This window comes from Neofelis nebulosa, chromosome 5 (genome assembly GCF_028018385.1).
Source record: "Neofelis nebulosa isolate mNeoNeb1 chromosome 5, mNeoNeb1.pri, whole genome shotgun sequence".
Taxonomy (NCBI): Eukaryota; Metazoa; Chordata; class Mammalia; order Carnivora; family Felidae; genus Neofelis; species Neofelis nebulosa.
In genome coordinates, this window is record NC_080786.1 from 5894477 (window position 1) to 5914400 (window position 19924).

A 19924-nucleotide genomic window follows, 5' to 3' on the forward strand; every position below is an offset into this window, starting at 1 on the left:
TTTTCCCCTGAAAGTTTTCGAGCTTTGCCTTTTCCAGAATGTCACATGGCTGGAAGCATACAGGATGTGGTCTTTTCAGGCTGGCTTCTCTCACTTGGTGAAAAGCATTGATGTTTCCTCCACGTCTTTTCATGGCTCGGTAGCTCACTTGCTTTTAGCACTGAATAATATTTCATTGTTCTGGATGCAGCACAGTTTATACATGCATTCATCTACCAAAAGACATCTCAGCTGCTCGCAAGTTGTAGCCGTTTTGAATAGAGTTGCTCAGATACCTGTGTGCAGGTGTTTGCGTGGACTTAAGTTTTCAGCTCATTTGAGGAAATGCCCCGGAGCGCAATTGCAGGATTGTATGGTAAGGGTGTGTACAATTTTGTAGGGAACTGCCCAACTCTTCCCAAGTGCCTGCACCGTTCCGCATTCCCACCAGCAGTGGACGACAGAGTGAGCCCAGCCAAACTGAACAAGTCAGGAGGCTCTGGAGATGTGGCTTCCTCAAGAAATCAGTGCTGAAGGACACTTAACGTGTTTGGTCGCCAGGAAGGGAGATATAAACAGGCTGAGCAAAGTTCGGGGATGAATTCGTGAGCAGTACAGAGAAAACCAAGTAAAAGGGAAAATAAAGAGAGACAATTCTTAACTTCAGGGAAAACAAAAGTTGAACAGAAAAGGGAAACAGATGCATCTAGCCTCAACCCCTGCTCCCCACTTTCATGGTCGCTGAAGAAACTACTGATAGTCACAGCTCCCACTGTAAAACATACAGTATCAGCCTAGAAGTTTCTTGTGAGTTTGGGTATAGAAACAGGTCTCGGGGTCTCCCAGGCTAACACCGCACCCCTTGGCAAACTACAAGAAGGCTGTATAACTATGGTTACTCAAAATAACCATATAGATGGTCATTCAGATAATCATATCAAAAAAGGGTGTTACTCATAACATAAAACAGAAGGGTTTTCCTGTTCTGGTAGCAGAGAAGTCTTCCCTAAGGAAGAATGATTGAGAAGGAGAAATAACCAGGTGGAAAAGGGGGGGAAAGCATTCCAGGCAGAGGGAACGGCATGGGCAAAGGTCCAGTGGCAGGTGCAAACTTAGATTATTCAGGAACCTGTGCAGAGCCCAGTGTCCAGACAGGAAGAGCCAAGAGATACAGGTGGGTAGTGAGGCACGGGAAGCAGGCACACTGCTAGCAGGAGGCTGGAAGGAAGCTTCTGCCTATTTGGAAGCTTCCAGGGAAGCTTTTTGAGGCACAGCTCACCCTCAAAAGTCTGAATTAACTGGGTGAAAATCAAATAATCTGGCTCCCGGCTGGCCCCCTGCTGGTCAGGACAAGTCAGGACTGCCTTTCTCACGACTGCTTCAGAGACTTGTGGATATTTTTGGTATTTATGGTAGCAGAACATTTACCTTTCTAAAACGTCAGTAAAGTAATGCTGAGGGGCAACATGAAAAAAGAAATTAAGTTATGCAATTAGTGGGAATAATGGGAAAAGAAATCAAGCAGCTTTTAAAAGAACAAAAAAAACCCCTTCAACCGTAAACTTATAAAGGCAATTTTTTTGCATATTAATTTTATTTTTTTTAACTTACACCCAAGTCAGTTAGCATATAGTGCAACAATGATTTCAGGAGTAGATTCCTTAATGCCCATTTAGCCCCTCCCCCTCCAATTTCCCAGCAACCCTCTGTTTGTTCTCTGTATTTAAGAGTCTCTCAGGTTTTGTCCCCCTCCGATTTTATATTATTTTTACTTCCCTTCCCTTATGTTCATCTGTTTTGTCTCCGAAAGTCCTCATTTGAGTGAAGTCATGATATTTGTCTTCCTCTGACTAATTTCACTTAGCATAATACCCTCCAGTTCCATCCACATAGTTGCAAATGGCAAGATTTCATTCTGATCGCTGAGTAATGCTCCACTGTATATATATACCACATCTTCTTTATCCGTTCATCCATCAGTGGACATTTGGGCTCTTTCCACACTTTGGCTATTGTTGCTAGTGCTGCTAGAAACACTGGGGTGCATGTGTCCCTTCAAAACAGCACACCTGTATCCCTTGGATAAATACCTCTTAGTGCAACTGCTGGGTCGTAGGTAGTTCTGTTTTTAGTTTTTTGAGGAACCTCCGTACTGTTTTCCAGAGTGTCTGCACCAGTTTGCATTCCCACCAGCAGTGCAAAAGACATCCTCTTTCTCCGCATCCTCGCCAACATCTGTTGTTGCCTGAGTTGTTAATGTTAATATAAAGGCAATTTTTAACATAGGCATTCATTTCAAGTTGCCGGACAGTAGAGAAAGGGAAAATTAGGATGCTGCGGGGAACTCGATCCTTACTGAAGTGGGGCCATTCTCTGTGCGGTTTTGTAACGTATTTCCCCCACTCCTCCTGCAAAGCTATAGCATGGTGGAGATTCACTCTTCACCTTTGTAACAATGGAGGAAATGCCACAACCAAGTCAACGGGTGGCTCTTGGCAACATTTTCTCTATAATGTCATCTCAGTTACTAGGAAAATCATTGGAAACCTGTCTTAGAAAAGTAACAGAGGCATAATCTGATTCTAAACACCTTACATTGTTTCATGGAGATTCTTTTCCGGGTCTGTGCGCATGTGCTAAGACCTCTTTTCATTGCACACAAGTATCATTATTCCCAGGTGGTTCGTGCTAAAGTTTTTTGAAAGTTAATATTCTTCTACTTTGAATACATGACCTTGAGCTGTAGCACACTGATTCAAAACACCAGTATTTTGCCCACCGAGAATGTTAAAATTTGCTTGTTGTTTGATGCCTACAAGGATGGGAAACAGAATAGCTTGCTATTTGAGAATTATTTTTAAAAGAAGCTAATAACTCCAAAGAAGCTGGCACTCCCAGAAAAAAAATTAAACTATAAATCAAAAAGGGGCAAAAGGCAAGTTATTGAGACCTACATACATCAAAAATATTATCTGCCACAGTATTAGTTCTAATTATTCTCTGGGCTCCCCAGTTTAAAATATTTTGATAAATGCTATGAGAGATACAGATTCATCTATTTAATTTAATTTATTTGAGTAATAGCACTCAGCTTAATACATTTCCTTTTTTTTTTTTTTTGATTCACTTCACATTGATCACATGCCATGTGCCAAACCCTATATAATATATAAGGTCTGTGTTATTCTCTGCAGATTTCCTGAATTTGCATTTTAATATTTTAGAAGATACAGCCTTCGATCATTCTAGAACTATAGCTACTCCATAAATTCTTTCTTTGCTAAATTCCTAAGTTCACTAGCTATAATATTTCACTCTTTTATCATGGAGTATTTGGGGGAGGAGCGTCCTCTGTGGCATGAATATCAGCATTCCATCTTGGGTTTTGCTCTGTTTCTCCACTGGGTGAAATGGTTTATTGACTGTCAATTTGTAAAGTGCTCTCTGGGAGTTTCTGGATGCATGATAGTAGGACCGGAAACATATCTCATTGCCTTTTCTGTCCAAATTGAATTAACATGTGCAATATATCATCTTTTAGCAAGAGTGGATGAAATTCCGGTGAGTGGCCCCATCGCATGGCTGTCCCTACAGAGTGTCCTGACGGAATAGTTGTGGTCTCCAGGGGTCTGATGACTTCCTCTGCTATCTTTTTAGTTTAATAGCTGTTTTCACACACACGTGTGTGTGTGTGTGCATACATTATGTATGCATATAGAAGTACTTGGTTTAAAACCTACTCCTCAGGGTCATGGAAGGAGAGAGGAGTTTCCCTCCCACCTAATCCCCATTTGCTTCTTTTCTTTACCATACTTCCTCTACCCCCTGACCAACCATATTATTTATTCCTTCTGAGTGCATTCAGATTTTCCTTACATACTTACAAGCAGGTATAAATATGGACCTTTGCTTTTTCCCTTTATAAACAAAAGGCAGCCTGCTATACCTATTCTCCCCTCTCAGTAGAAAGTATTCTTTTTTTTTTAATTTTTTTAAATGTCTTTATTTATTTTTGAGACAGAGACAGACAGAGCATGAGCAGGGGAGGGGCAGGGAGAGAGGGAGACACAGAATCCGAAGCAGGCTCCAGGCTCTGAGCTGTCAGCACAGAGTCCGACGTGGGGCTCGAACTCATGAACAGTGAGATCATGACCCGAGCCGAAGTCGTACGCTCAACCGACTGAGCCACCCAGGCACCCCTTGTAGAAAGTATTCTTATTCTTTTCATTACCTGTATGATGTTCAATTGTTTTAATGTATAGATAAGCCATAATTTATGTAATCAGCCCCCCTTTGAAGAAAATGTAATTTCTTTCCCATCTTCATTATTACTGCAATAAATAACCCTTTATGTCATCATGTTGCATATGTGCAAACACATGCGAGGCAAATGTCAGAAGTAAAACCGTGAAGGGCACCTGGGTGGCTTGGTCAGTTAAGGGTCCAGCCCTTGATTTCGTCTCAGGTCATGAACTCTCCATTGTGAGACTGAGCCCCATGTCGAACTCCGTGCTGGGCATGGAGCCTGCTTAAGATTCTCTGTCTCCCTCTGCTCCTTCCCTACTCGTGCTCTCTCTCTAAAATAAAATAAATAAAATAAAATAAAATAAGTAAAATAAAATGAAATAAGTAAAAGTGTGAGCACTACTGATCTGGGCATTTGTAATTTTGAGAAAAACTGCCAAATTGCCCTCAGTAAGGGTTGTACCAACTTACCCACCCATATGTGCTGGTTTTCAGTGGTCTCCTGAAGAGAGAACACATTTTGGTCATTTCTTGTTTCCCATCTATAAAAATCCATTCATTGAACAAATATTTACCAAGTGCCAGCAATGCCCCAAGCTCTCTTCTTAGGCCCTGGAAATACAGCAGTGAACAAAAAAACTGTCACACAGAGAAACAGATGACAAAGGCAGTCATGGAATATAACATTCGTGGTCATTTAAAGCCTGTGTCACCAACTCACAGGCCACACAAGGAACTTCCATGTGTGAAGGTCATAGGTGAGAGGTCAGAGGGAGGGGTGGGCCCTGTGTAGCCCCGGGGACCGCAGGCCTCTGTGAAGGCCGCAGCTACTGCTCTGCTCTACACCATTAGGTGGTGTGCAAAGAGAAGGCCCATGCTGATAAACCATCCCAGTTTTCAAGAGAAACCAGAAGTCCATATATTTTCCCCCATTTTAAACACTGGGAACTAATTCAAAATTTAGGAACATTTTGGGGACAAATCATTTTTTAGTGGTGCTACACGAGTCGATACTAAAATTTATATGGAAGAATAAATATCTAGAAAAATACTTCAGGAAAAAAAAAAACTTTAATAAGGGCTCAGGGACTAGCCCTACTAGACATTATAACATCCTTTAGAGCCTTGTAATTAAAACAGTGTGATATTGGTGCATGAAGAGTGTCCGGCAGAACAGAATTAAAAGCCTAAAAAATCAACCTGAATACATATGGAAAATTTGTATACAATAAAGCTGAGATTTCAAGTCACTAGGGCAAAGATCGACCTTTTACTAGATGTCATGGGGACCACAGGGTAGCCATGGAACAAAGGAAAAACTAGATCTTTATCTCACACCCCACAGGAGAATAAACTCCAAATGGATCAGAGATCTAACTGTAAAAGATGAAACCATACAAGTACTAGAAGAAAATATGGATGGATTCTTGCATAATCTAGGTGTAGGGAAAGGCTTTCTAACTACGCCTCAAAATCTGGTGGCAATAAAGAACAGATTGATAAATTTGACCACATAAAACTAAAAAATTTCCTCTTGGCAAAAAAACACCATAAGCAAAGTCAAATGATAAAACGGGAGAAAATATTTGCAATCTATGTTGCAGATAAGGGCCAATATCCTTAATATAGAAAGAACTCTAAAACATGGAGGAGGTGAGATTTAACAAAACATATAGGGAAAAAAATGGGCAAAAGACATGAATAGACAGTTCACTAAAATATATAGAGATATTTAAATGGGCCTTAAACATATGAAAATATGTTCAGCTCACATTATAAGAGAAATACAAATTTAAACTATGCTGTGATACCATTTCTCTCCCAGCAGACTGGCAAAAATTTGAAATATGACAACACATTCTATTGTTGTGGCTGTGGGGAAAGAGGCACTTTCATACATTGCTGGTGGAAATGCAAATTGAGACAACCTTCCTGGGAGGAAATTGGCAATTCCTAACAAAACTATATGTGTGTTTACCCTTTTACACAGTTATTCAGGAATGTATCCTTAAGATACTCCTATGCAGTGCAGCTAAAAAAAGAAAGATACGAGGAAGATCTCTGTAAACTGAAATGGAGTTATTTGCCTCTACATTAAGTGAAAAAGAAAGGTATAAATGAGGGGTGCCTGGGTGGCTCAGTGGGTTAAGCGTTTGACTTCAGCTCAGGTCATGATCTCACGGTTCGTTGGTTCGAGCCCCACATCTGGCTCTGTGCTGACAGCTCGGAGCCTGGAGCCTGCTTTGGGTTCTGTGCCTCCCTCTCTCTCTGCCCCTCCCCCACTCGTGCTCTGTCTTTCTCTGTCTCTGAAAAATAAGACTTTAAAATATTTCTCTGTCTCTGAAAAATAAGATCTTTAAAAAAAAAGACAGAAAAGAAATTAAAGAAGGGCCCAAAGAATAATGGGAATGTCAAACACACACAAAAGCTAACGTAAACCAATTCCCACTTTTCCCAAACCAGGAAAATCAGATGGCAGTAACTGATTCAGGCAAGAATCAACAGATGATAGAAACAGAGGGTAAATATTTGGCGGGAATACAGATATTTACATGATCTCAAAGTACCTCCCCACAAAATGCTTTTTATTTAGAAAGGGGGAAATACAAAGGGACAAAATTTGCAGTGGACACACCCCTAGGGATGCTGTCCTAACCAAGAGATCGAAGTGAATGATACCAATGCCACAAAGCAACATGGTGGGCCCCTTCACATGACACACGGGTAAGGAAACAATACTTCTGGAGTATTCCAGCCAAAAATGCATAGCCCACATCTGATCATCAGGAAACAACAGGCAAACCCCTAGTAAGGGATTTTCCACAAAATAACTGGCCTGTACTCTACAAAACTGACAAAATCATGAAAGACAAAGAAAGACCAGGGAACTGTTCCAGATTAAAGGAAATAATAGAAACATGACAACATGATCCTAGAGTGGCTCCTGGACCAGAAAAACTAAATTTTCTCTTTTGCTCTAAATGGCGGAACAGGTCAACTGGTAAAAGGTGAGGAAGGCCTACAGATCAGATAATAATACTGTGTCAATGTAGATTTTCTGCTTTGGGAATTGTACATGGTTATGTAAGAGACTGTGCTTGTTTTTTTAGGAAATAGTCACTGAAGTGTTTAGGGGTAAGTCTGCAACTAATTCTCACGTGGTTCAAATGATAATAATATGGGGGGATAAAAAGCAAACATTTGGGGAATCTAGTTGAAGGGTATAACAGGAATTCTTTATTTTTGCAATGTTTCTTTAAGCCTATAATTATTATTCTTTTTAGTCCATTGTGAGAGTCTTCCCTGTACAAGCAAAACCAAACAACAGTGAAAACAACAACCAACCAGGTTTGCCTCCAGCATGGACGCCTGCGCTGCCAGTGTGCATTCTCTGGCTTGGATATTTACATGATTTTGAGTGAGGTCCTGCTGACAACAGCCAGTGCTAGGGCTGGAGAAGGCTTTTCCTGCATCTGGAACTTTTAAACCGACTTAGCACCAACAAGAAGGATGCAGAGATGGCTCTTATATAATAATAAGTAATAAAGCATTGTAAATCTGAATCAGCCTCTGTTCTCAGGAACGAGGAAAAGCGGTTGAGGTTCAGACAGCCTTGCCCTGTGGAAGGCCTGCACTGCCTTTGGAGAGGTGCAAGCAACCTTGCTTCCTGGTTTCTGGTCTTAGCCGTTAGAGTGGTGCCTCATGATCTATCAGGGCCTCACCGTTGAAGAAAGTATGTTTGTAGGGGCGCCTGGGTGGGTCAGTCGGTTAAGCGTCCGACTTCAGCTCAGGTCACGATCTCACGGTTTGTGAATTCGAGCCCCGTGTCGGGCTCTGTGCTGACAGCTCGGAGCCTGGAGCCTGCTTTGGGTTCTGTGTCTCCCTCTCTCTCTCTGCCCCTCCCCGACCCCTGCTCACACTGTCTCTCTTTCAAAAATAAAACAAACACTAAAAAAAGAAAATATATATAACCAAAAGGCAAAAAGAGACTTTAAAGTTGAATGAAGTTAGGAAAGAAGAAAAATGTGTTTCAGTACTGGAAAGGGAAATGGTCTTGGCATATCAAGCTTTTCTGGGTAGGAAGGAGAAACCAGGTGAGAAGCAGAGGCCCCATGCAGCATATGGGACAGTCTCATCTGAGGGTGCAGCCGAATCTGCTAGAGCCAGGATGTGTTAAATCAGTTTGCAGACCGATTCAGGGGACATTCGTGCCACCTCTCTCTTCTCACCCTGCAATTGCTGTTTCCAGATTAATGAGTCCAAAGGCCAAGGGAGCACATACCAGGAATACTGAACTCAGAAAAGGAGGTCCCCTGATATCTGGGCCTTGGGAGGCAGGGAAGTGTTACTCAAGGAGCAGAGCAGGAACAACATTCTTGGCAGAGGGAATAGCATATGCAAAAGAGAGACACAATAGATAGGACATAACTTTAGGGCTATGCCATACTCTCTTGCCGCTTACCTCCATCTCCTCATATTTCTCTTGGAATATTCCACAGATAGGCAGTCTGCAGTTGTGAGCTGAGAACATGTCTCCATTACCTAGCGAACACCCATCTAGCAGGTTCTGGGTCTCAGGCCTCGTTAATCAGAATGTAGGAAAAAGGGCCCATTTCAGTCCCTGATCACGTGCTACTTGTCCCAGATGAATGTGTCTCCACTCAGGTTGAGGAGGCTTTATTAACTATTATGTTTATCGCTGAACCCTTTCCTAGATTTCTGTCGACGCCATTTCTTCCTCAAATAAATCAAGTGCACTCACCTTCTGAGCCATACTATTTTAGGCACGGGATCCAGATCTGCAAACTCTTCTGGCAATTCCTTGCCCTGTAATCTCAAGCAGCTGCTTCTTGGACCGAAGGAGGCCCAGACGTGAGGGAAACCATTGCCATCTCAACTCCTCTCTGGCTGTGTGACTGGGCGAGCCTCTTGGCCTCTCTGATCCCATGTCCTGCCAGTAACAAGCCATTATTAATTTCTACATCTCACAGAGAGGTTGTGAGCATTGGTGAAGACAGAGTCCCTTGTGCTTGACATACCTACAGCCACCTTGGGCTCTCCTTCAGGCAATCTTCTACACCCCAGGAAATGCCACCACTCCCCAAGAGCCAGCTGGACAAGGGAAGACCCAATTCTGACATTTGTGGGGAAAGAGAACAAATGGAGGCCCAGATTCCGCATGCTTCGCTCTGTCCAATCCATTCCAGGGAACTGCAAAGGAACACAAGGCTGGAAGACCAAGTTAAGTTTTTAAGTGATCAGATTCCTTGACGTTCTGCATGGGGGCATCCCCAAGCCCCCAAGCCCTTGGTCCACAGCCTGCCTTCCTCCTCCCCCTGACATGTGAGGCACCATGGCCGTGCATGGGGACTCTCCTCTATCTGTCCATTCCAGCTGTACTCTTACCCCCCCCTCCCCCATGTTTGCAAACAGCCACCCTTTGGTCATTCCTCACCAATGGTGAGGTCAGCCCTCAAGAAACAGATCCAGGGAAGACATGCCTACTGATCTTAGCGGTGGGTTGAGAGCTGTTTGGGTAGGAAATTCCAGGGTTGTGGGTGCTCTGAGTATGTTCTAAAACAGGGCTGGTGGGTACACAGATTGTAGGTAGTCACATGCCCTGTGGTCCTGCAAATTCCTCCTCCCCTGAAGAAGGGGAAGCCTGGGGCGAGGGCATGGATAGTGCACTCCACAGTGCCAGGCCCAGGGCGAGGGCTCCTCTTGCTCAGGTAGGACAATACTGAAATGGGACTGGACATCTGACCTATGAGCAGCCTAACCAGTGACTGGCCGGTGACCTAAGAGGTGGCCTGGCGCGAAGACTTCTGCCCAGAGAGGGTGATTTGGCAGACTGTACTTGCCAACACTTGCCGCCACATTTCTGTTCACGTGTCCGTCTGTCACCTCGCCATGCCCGCCAAGAGGTGGGGTCTATTTCTCCTCCCCCTGAACCGAGACGGGACTTTGCGGCTTCCTTGGTGAGCAGAAAGCAACAGAAGCCGTACCGGGTATCTTCTGAGACGAGGTCATGAAATGTGATAGGACTACCCAACTGGGCTCTCTCTCAGAGGGCACTCGCTCTGGCAGGTCGGCTACCAGGATGTGAGGAAGCCCACACCACCTGAGAGACCATTGGTTTAAAATATGGGTTTTGTTATCATTCACATATGGTGAGGCCAACAGATCAGAGGGTGACTGCCATTGAAAAGACAATTCGTTACACTCATAGTTCCCAAGAGAAGGGGGTATACCAGGCCATGGGGTGGGGGCTCAAAAGGAAGAGCCAGGGTTGGTCAGGAAGCAGACTAAGAGAAAGGAAAGCTGTGACAAGAGACTTTATTGTGGTTTCCATGGAAAGGTACGAGTGAGACAGCCTCGGCCGGTTAAGGATTGGCTAGTTTGAATAGTGTCCATGGGCTCTGGGATGCACTTGGCCCTGAGGTGATTAGGGAAAGGGAAAACTGGCCTGGAGTGTAAAAGCTTCATAAGGGAGTGGTTGGGGCGGGGAGATGAGCTCTGGATTGGTTGGTTTGCATAAGAAAGATCTGCGCGCAGGCGAGCTACTCGCCATCTCTAGGAATGAGCTAGCCCTGGGAGGCGCAGTCCATCCAGAGTCAGCAAGATCCCAAGATGTCAAAACGTCAGAGTACAGCAAGTGAAAGGCATGAGTAATACAACCATTAGATTTTCCAGTAGCCTAAAAGTCTCAGCCAGCGTCAACTGTGAGGTGAGAAAGTGAGCCTTCTGACGGCCCCAGCCTCAGCCTTCAAGCTGTCCAGATGGCACCATGTAAAGCAGAGGTGAGCTATCTCTGTCAAGCCCTGCCCAATTTGCAGATCATACACAATATAAATTTTTTTAAGTCACTAAGCTTGGTAGTAAAATTTTACATAACCTAACTTGAACAATGGTAATGAGCTGAACTAAACAGCCTATCTCTCTCTCTTGCTCTCTCTCTCTCTCTCTCTCTCTCCCCAGAATTGAAAATGGGACTTGAGAGCATTAGTAAGTTGCTAACAGGAAGACAGGTGATTAGACCCAAAGAGAAGCAGGGATGGAAGATTTGGCTGAGTCACACTCAAGACAAATGACAAGAGGGCTGGTCTGGAGTGCTTCTGATCCTGAATGACCCAGTTTCCTGAGGTCAGCAGTGGGACCCAGTCAGCCCCGAGGGCCGTCGGGCAGTAGGTTTCTCCAGAGTCTAAGCTAGGTTCCCATGAGGCTTTAGATGGGGCAGAGACCCCTGCTCTGGGACCCTCACCCCTGTCCTTCCCTACGAGTGTCTCCATTCTTTGCAGCCAAAGGAGCCTCTCCCCCTCGGGGACACATGGTACCCAGTCAGAGCTTGGCATAAGGTAAACAGTCAGGATGGGTGACACCCACCCACCTTCTCTCCCACCAAGAGCCGCCAGGGACTTAGAGACAGAGACAATGTTAAGGAACTCAGTGGACTCTCTAGGTCTGGCCAAATCTATGTGACTCGTATCTTCATTTCTCAAAAATTTGCTTTGAACATTTATTTTTTAACTAGTTTTTTTTTTTTATGTTTATTTTTGAGACAGAGGGAGACAGAGTATGAACAGGGGAGGGGCAGAGAGAGAGGGAGACACAGAACTGGAAGCAGGCTCCAGGCTCGGAGCCATCAGCCCAGAGCCCGACGCGGCGCTCGAACTCACGGTCTGTGAGGTCGTGACCTGAGCTGAAGTCGGACGCTCAACCGACTGAGCTGCCCAGGCGCCCCTGCTTTGAACATTTAAAATATCATTGTAGTGGTTCCAAAATGTCTGGACATTTTACTTCCTTAGTCCCATCTCCAAGCTCAGACCAGGATAGGCGTCCCCTTCTGGTCTGCACTCATTCTTTCTGGGCCAACAGGCCATCATCTACCTGAAAAGCAAGGCCCAGAGAGCGAGGAACCTGGCCTGCGGCCTCCTTCAGTGGAGACAGGGTCCCCAGCCTAGCACTCAGGTGTGGAGCACAGGGAGTGCCTCCCACGGCCACCTCGGCAGCAGAGCAGGACCGCTGGTTCATTGGGGTTAAGAGCCCCATCTGGGAATGGGCTTTAGCGGTGCATGTGGGACAGCTGTGTAGAAGGACGAAGGGGAGCAGGTACACCTGAGAGTGTGCTGGGGGGAACGAAGATGTGTGTGGCTCGGGGTGGGGCTGTTTGTGTCAGAGGACAGGCTAATATACTGACATCCTTTATTCACGCTGTATTCTCTCCCCCAGTTCCAAAGCAGAAAGCCCAGCCCTTTCTCCACCCGGGCCTCTGGGGAAGTTTGTGTGAAAAATAGAAATTGCTAGCAGACGTTTCCTTGCTTTTACTTGTGATCATGTACGGGAGGGACGGGCCAAAACGACCAGGAAGGTAGGAGGGGAACTGAACAGTTCAAGGGGAACTGAAGAGGCACGGTAAGGCTTGGCAGGGCTGGACTTCGAGAACCAGAGGCAAGGGAGAGAGGGAGAGAGGGAGAGAGAGAGAGAGAGAGAGAGAGAGAGAGAAACAGGCATGCCAAGGTGGAAGAAACCAGCCTGGGCAGAGACAACCTTGTCATGTGTGTGCCCTCTGTCCCAGCACGTATATGAGCCTGTGTACAAATGAGTTTGTACCTGTGTGTGCCAAATGTGTGTCTGTGACCAGACCTGCCTGTGAAATATCTCATGCCACAGACTTTGGGCATGTCTGGGTTTGTCTACTTCAGCTCCAACTCAGCCACTGCAAACACAAGTCAGGGAATAAAGGGGGGACCTGTGGCTGGGCCAAAGCCCGGGGCCTGGGTAGCCTGGGTAAGAGAAGCCAGATGCCATCAGCTAGGCTAGAGCAGGCTCTACTTGCCTGGGCAGGTGATGCCTGGTACCTCGGGACATAGGAGAAGCATTGAAGGGGCAATCCATGGGGTGCTAAAAGTGTGGAGTCCCACTTCAAGGAGCTCATTGGCTCCAGAGTCACCAAATCAACCTGGGACTCTGGGACTCTCTGGCCCTTCAGGAACCAAAGCCACTCCCACCAGTGGGCTGAGGGGACACAGGGCTGCCTTACCCACCCTGTTCTAATAGCTATTCCTTGGTAACCGAGTTTCAGGGTAGGACCATGCCCTCCCTCCCCCCAGGAGTCCCAGGGAGGATGTGAGCACAGGGCCGTTTCCCCTTATCCTACCCCAGTTCTCTGGGCAGGGCAGGTCTGGGAATTGGGAAGTAGAAGGAAAGTGGCCAGGATGTCCTCCTCCGCAAAGGCTTCTCGGATTTCTGGGTGCCCTGAAGATGCACCAACTCAGCCTCACAGGCCCGAGAGTCTGTCTCAGGCCAGGACGTGTCTTGTTTTCAAATTCCCCAAACACTTCCTAACCACCTACTTTTTGCCTAGGGTCCTCTTCTCAGTGTTCAGGACCCCAGCTCACTGGCCTGTTCTTTATCGCCTGTGGCCAGCATCACCAATGCCACTTCATCTTCTAACCAAGACTGGCTGCCAAGTGGGGCCCAATGCTCGTTTCCCCTGCCCTCTATGCCCTAGACAAGCACATGGGCCCTCACGTTCCTGAGCTCTTTTCTGTTAATACCCTGGGGGAAACTGAACAGGAGTGCAGCCCACGACAGCTCGGTGAGGCAGGGGACAGGAGCGAGTCCACTCTGGCTATGGTACTGAAGAGAAGGGAGAGATTTCCCTTGGCCCAAAGTTCTTCCAGCTGCATGAAAAATTAAATTGACATGAGACAGATTAACGGGTGGAAAAAAAAAACCCCAAGGTTTTCTTATGTGTAGATGAAGGCCCAATAATGAAATGGAGACCCAAAGAAATGACCAAAGCAGGGTCTTTATACTTTTTTAGACAAAGAGATAATAAATTTGTGAGGAATTGACAAGACAAAGAAAAAACTTTGGGTTGGAGTAGTAACTTAGTAAAAGTAACAAAGCTTGTTCTGAGCTCTAAAATTCCCATCTCTGGTGATAAGGATGTCTCTTTACCTCCTGGTACAGGTAGGGTACCTTTCACACAGATTTCTTTCCTGATTTCAGGGGGACAGAGGGTCTGAGTGTCCTTCTTGCACAGGCTGGCTTTCAGGTAACTTTTATTTAAAATAACAACTATGCCAGGGGCACCTGGGGGGCTCAGTAAGTGGAGTGTCCAACTCTTGATTTCAGCTCAGGTCATGATCCCAGGGTCATGGGATCAAGCCTTGGGTACCTGAGGAGACTGCTTAAGATTCTCTCTCTCTCCCTCTGCCCCTCTCACCATCTCACACGCTCTCTTGCTCTCTCTAAAATAAATAAATAAATTAATTAAATAATCAATATGCCAACGTGGCACATTCTGGAGCAGCCCACCCTTGGGCCCTACATTATTCATCAGGGAACAGGCAGGCAGTGAGTCCAACTTCCATATCCAACTGGCACATGAAAAGGACCTCACAACATGGGGGCCACCAGGGGGCAGGCTGCACCTGCTGGACCACTGGCTCATCTGGGGGCCTTATTCTTGGCAGTCAAGTGTCTATAGGTGGCAAGGATGCTTTGCACAGGTCCCACACGGGGACAGATGGAAAGCATCCCTGGGGATGACAGCAGAGGGCAAAGCTGGCCAGGATGCCAGGTGTCAGTGGACATAGGCATTTGGTTGGAGGAATCTATGTGTGATGAGGGAGCAGGAGTCTTGGAAAGGAAGAATCAGGATGTTGTGGGAGCAGCATGGATGTTAAGGACAAAAAGATGAGCTTTTGGGGAGCCCTCAGGAATGATGTCCTGGGCAACCTGCATGGGAAAGACAAGACAGGGCGTCTTGGGCATAAAGAAGCCCTCTGGCTTCCCTAACTATACCTGGATCCTCCAGCTCATAGGAAGTTCATAAGTTCCCCCTGGGGCCTCCACATCCTTGAGTCAGAGGTGCTGTTCCCAGACCACTGCAGCCCAGGCATCTAACCCTTGTTTGGTTACACAAGCCAATATAGTCCCCGCTGTTGCTTAGCCTGGTTTGAATTGTTTTCCACTTCAGCTCACAGATCTGAACAAGTTTCTTAAATGCTACCTGTTCCTTGCTCAAGAAGTATCAATAGCGCCAGATTACCCACAGGTTGAAGTCCAAACTCAACCTGGCTCTCAAAACCCCAATCTCTTCCTCCGTCATGACGTCCCACTCTTCCTCAGATGGAGCTTTCTCTGTGGACGCCGTGGTTGGAAAAGTCCTCTTAACTGGGACACTGTGGGCTCAAAGATGCTTTTGCCAGCATCATATCCTCTGTGGGGACTCCTGGACTACCAGGAGAATAAATCAGTTCTACTCTGTGCCATCTCGATTTTCCTCTGCGTCTTCCATCAGGCCATGAGTCTCTTGAGGGCACTATGTCTACTGCATTTGGCCCAAGCCTGGCACACTGAAGGCATCCAAAAACATACCTGAAGAATAAATAAACGACCTCTGTGAGTGCAGCCTGTCCTGCATAGCTAGAATACGCCTTTTTTGGAGCTGATCAGACTCTGGGCTGGTCCACTGTAGGGGAGAACTGCCACCCACATCTAGGTCCCAAGGTCCTAGGTCCCAAGGAACCACATCTAGGCAGAGAGACTTGTGAGCAGACTCAGGTTTGTATCCACTTAACTGACCGCCAGGAATCTCTGCCCAGATCTCACTTCTTCTACTCCTTTCCCAGCAGGAGACTTGCTGCCCTGAGCCAGCAGCACGTGCAGCTAGAATCCAAGAAAGACCAGAAAAGCTGACACTGAGATAGAAACTAAGTAACAGACACAAAACTCAAGATTGAGATGCCCACAGAGAAGACAGAAAGCTGACAAAGCACAGAGCCTAGACAGCAGAGATTCAAAGACAAAGAGTAGGGCCAGCCAGGCTGGGAATGGCAAGTCCAGAGAGCATCCCATCATCTCCTCTCTTGATTAACGCGACATCTTCTGCGGGTTTTTCCTGCCTCTTGCACTGCCTCTGACCCAATCTGTTAGTAGGATTTTTTTTTTTAATTTTTTAAATGTTTTGTTTCTTTTTGAGAGAGAGAGAGAGACAGAGTACAAGCGGGGGGAGGGGCAGAGAGAGAGGGAGACACAAAATTGGAAGCAGGCTCCAGGCTCTGATCTGTCAGCACAGAGCTGGATGCGGGGCTCGAACTCATGAACTGCGAGATCATGACCTGAGCTGAAGTCAGACGCTTAACCGACTGAGCCACCCAGGTGCCCCAGTAGGAACCTTCTAAAGACATATCTGAATATGTCATTCCCACAGCCCTCAGAGTAAAGAAAACCCCGATACCTCTCCTGAGTTACAAGGCTCTGCTTGACATGAGCCCTACACATCACCAGAGCCTTCAACCCCAACCACTGTGAACTTTCCCCCAGGTATGCTCTCCCTGGCCGCTCAGCCTGAAATCGAGCTACTGTTCCCTCTAGCTGGGACACTCATCCTCCCCTGCCTCCTCCCAGTCACCCATTTCATACTCAGTGTTCCTTTGTCAAGGGCAGCCTCTTTCTCCCCCCCACCAGCATTCTTGCCCCCATCCCCCAGCTTCTGGTCCAACTGTCCTCCCCCACACTGGAGCTCCACCCCAGAGCTCTACCAGAGTCTGTAGGCCAGGCCGACCTCACCCTCTATCTTCCTACCTGCTCCTGTCCTTGGCCTCATGGGGCCAGGCTTGCCAGTTCTAGGGCCATGTCCCACTGCCCTTGGTACCCTAATCTCTGCCCCCTCACTCTGTGCAGCACTCCCTTTTGAGTCATGGTTCTTCCTACGTCTTCCATTTGCCTTTTTTTTTTTTTTTAAATCTTATCCACTAATTTTCTATTTAGATAAAAATTAAGTTAATTTAAAGAAAAACATTAAATCGGGCATATGGTACAAGGACACTGCATTATAATAGTTTGGGGATTGAGACTCAGATAACATTTCAGTGCTCTGTTCAGACCCCTGAGATCCCTTTTACTGTTTCTGGGCATCTCTCTCTTGGACTTGTTGTGCTTTGGCCTCCAATGGCTGGTACCTGTCCTCAGGTCACTACGTCTGTTTTGATTCCATTCCTCAAGAGCCCAAAGTGTCTGGGGGCTTTAAGCCCCCTGAATCCCAGGGACAGCCCATAGCTTTAACTGGACATGTGGGAATATGACAGCCCATTTCCCTAACGCTCATTTCAGACAACTCTGAGAGCCTGCCTAGAACAGACCCTAACACATAGTGGGCATTCAATAAACGTTTGTTGAAAGAACAAACGTAGCCACATTTATTAATCTTATCCTCTGTAATTTCTGTATTTCGTTGTAATTTGTGTCACTCTTAGCTTTTCCCATCTGACATCAAAAAGCATTCACCTATATTTGTTTTATTTATTTATGAATTAATTTTTTAAAATTTTATTTATTTTTGTATTTTAGAAAGAGAGCGTGTGTGTGCGAGCAGGGGAGGGAGACAGAGGGAGAGAAAGAGAGAGAGAATCTTAAGCAGGCTCCACACTCAGCATGGAGCCCAACGTGGGGCTCCATCTCAGGACCCTGAGATCATGACCTAAGCCAAAATCAAGATCAGACACTCAACCGCCTGAGCCACCCAGACGCCCCTATGAATTTTTTATATTTAATTATTTGATCCTTCTGGATATGCTGTTAAGGACTGAGATAAATGTATTTTCTTCTCATGACCAATCAGTTGAACCAATAGCAATTCTTGAATCTTTCCTTCATCTATCAAACCAAGACACTATCTTATCTAAGACTCATTCAGTGAGGCATTATGCAATCATTTATTATGGTAGTTATAAATGATTATGCACCGCATGGAAAAATGCTCACCTTATAACTTTAACCATGATATTTTTATAGCTACATAAAATTATGTCAACATATTGGCAAGGACAGGGAGAAGTAGAGAAAAAATAGATTTAAGGATGCTGATAGGGCTGTGGGTGATTTTTCTCTTTGATTTCTGTGAATATTTACGAAATTAAAAAAGCCCTGAAACTTTAAATGAACATAACATGGAGGGTAAGAAGAACTTGAAAAAGATAGCAAGCTGTTTTCTTGATTGAGCTTGAGACAAAAGCTTCGGTGAGGTAGCTTTTTGTTTTTTTCCTTTTTTTGGAGGTGATCTCAGAAGTAAGCTGCGGACAGTGAAGGATACAGGCAAGAGAAACTGGAGGGTCCGGGGGGGGCGGGTGTCGTTGTTTCAGGAAAGGCCAGACCCGAGGAGCTCTGTGTGTGAAAATCATGTCCTTTGGCCCTGTACCCTTGAGCGCTGAGCTCCTTCCCTGCCTCAGCTAAGTGAGTAGACCTTCTGGAAGTCCCCCATGCAAAAGGAATCAAGGCCTCCAGCGTGTGGATCAGTGAGTCCAAATGCTCCCATCACCTTGCCCTGGCTAAAGGGATGCTGCCTCAACCAGGCAGCAGGGATACAGATCTCTGTGGTCACACACTAAGAACTGTAGAACAGTATCTGGCTGCAAGACCCCTCTGACCCCTGAGAATTCTGCAGTTTTTTAGAAACTGAATTCAGAGAACATTTGAATTCACCAGGCCCTGGGCCAACCCCACCCTCGTGACAAATGTCAAGAGCATCACGAGTAGGAACACGGTTAGTCCTGGGTGCCATGGGGCCCCAATCTGGTCCGTACCCGGGAGGGTTAGGCAGGGCATGTCCTGGAGCCTGGGCCGTATATACCCCAGGGCTTCCGTTCCTAACCGACAGGGCACTTCACTTCAACCTTCATATCTCAGCTACCCCCAGCAATCCACTGGGTCCCAAAGGTGCTCTTAGACGAAGAGGTACACAAGCATCAACACGTACCAAGGCAACAGGCACAGGACCCATCCACACGCACAGACAGCCAGGATGTCACTGGAGGTCTTGGATTTGGGGGCACAGCACAACCACAGGCGGCCCCGACTACCTCTTATAGCAGCTCTCCTACAGTGCCTTCCCCCCTGCCTGGCCACAAGAGCCCTGTCCCGGGGACAGGTCTCCCACACCGAGACCCTCACTGCGCTCCACCTGGCGCAGGAACTGGTGAGGTGGGCCGGTTGCCCCCCGCCAGAGGGCTACCGGGAGTGTACTTGAAAACTTTGGAGAGGCTCGCTGGTTCCCTCGGTGCGCACGCCACCTGGCTGTCACCAGCTCCGGGAGGTACGGGGGAGCGAGAAAGGACCTACCAGCGTCATGTCTTTTAAGTCACGACGGGGTTGAACGTGCCTACGAGGCCCGGGGTGCGCGCGCAACCCCGCGCGGCCAGGCGAGGCTCTGTAGGCCGCAGGTCGCCCCCTCGGCCTTGCCGATCACGTCACGCTCCGCAGGCCCTCCCGAATCCTCCTGATTGGTGGAGAGCGCGCGCGAGCGCTGCCGCTCCGCCCCCGGACCCGCCCTCCTGCGGCACTGCCCCGCCCCCTGGCTTACAAGGCTGGCCGTGTGGCTTCCAAGTTGGAACGCGAAGGCGCGGGCGCGAAAAAGCTCGGACCCTCCGAGGCCGAGGGGCCACTTAGCCGTCATGCACGCCGTCGCTCCAGGCCTGACAGTAGGTGGCTGCTCTTCAGAAGCACAGTGCCTGCTCATCTAGGCCCCCTTCTTCTCCATAGCCCACGACCGACTCCCCCACCCCCCTTATTGCAGAGCACCCGGAAATGCCCATTGCCCAGGCCCCCCTCGACGCCGATACCCACACGTACCAGGACACTGGTCCTCGGGGACCCGCCGCCCGACTCCCAGGCTCTCAGGCCCGATGCGGAT

The 19924-nt window shown here is 47.1% G+C and overlaps 1 protein-coding gene and 1 long non-coding RNA gene across 3 annotated transcripts in view; one reads left to right on the plus strand and one right to left on the minus strand.

Annotated features, from left to right (window-relative positions):
• Positions 1–7787, plus strand: part of ITGA9 (integrin subunit alpha 9) — a 363974-nt gene extending 356187 nt beyond the window's left edge. The window contains exon 28 of the mRNA XM_058729394.1: positions 7509–7787. Coding sequence (XP_058585377.1) covers positions 7509–7646 — 138 coding nt within the window. The 3' untranslated portion in view covers positions 7647–7787. The remainder of the gene's footprint in view (positions 1–7508) is intronic.
• On the minus strand, positions 1333–19901 carry LOC131511587 (uncharacterized). Of its 2 annotated transcripts, XR_009261609.1 has the most exons (5): positions 18992–19901; positions 9260–9453; positions 8987–9175; positions 4696–4836; positions 1334–2791 (listed from the first exon to the last, which is right to left on the minus strand). It is a non-coding gene; the product is annotated as an uncharacterized LOC131511587 (long non-coding RNA). The 2 variants fall into 2 exon arrangements; XR_009261608.1 differs by having other exon boundaries at positions 1333–4836.
• Between the last annotated feature and the right edge of the window lie 23 nt (positions 19902–19924).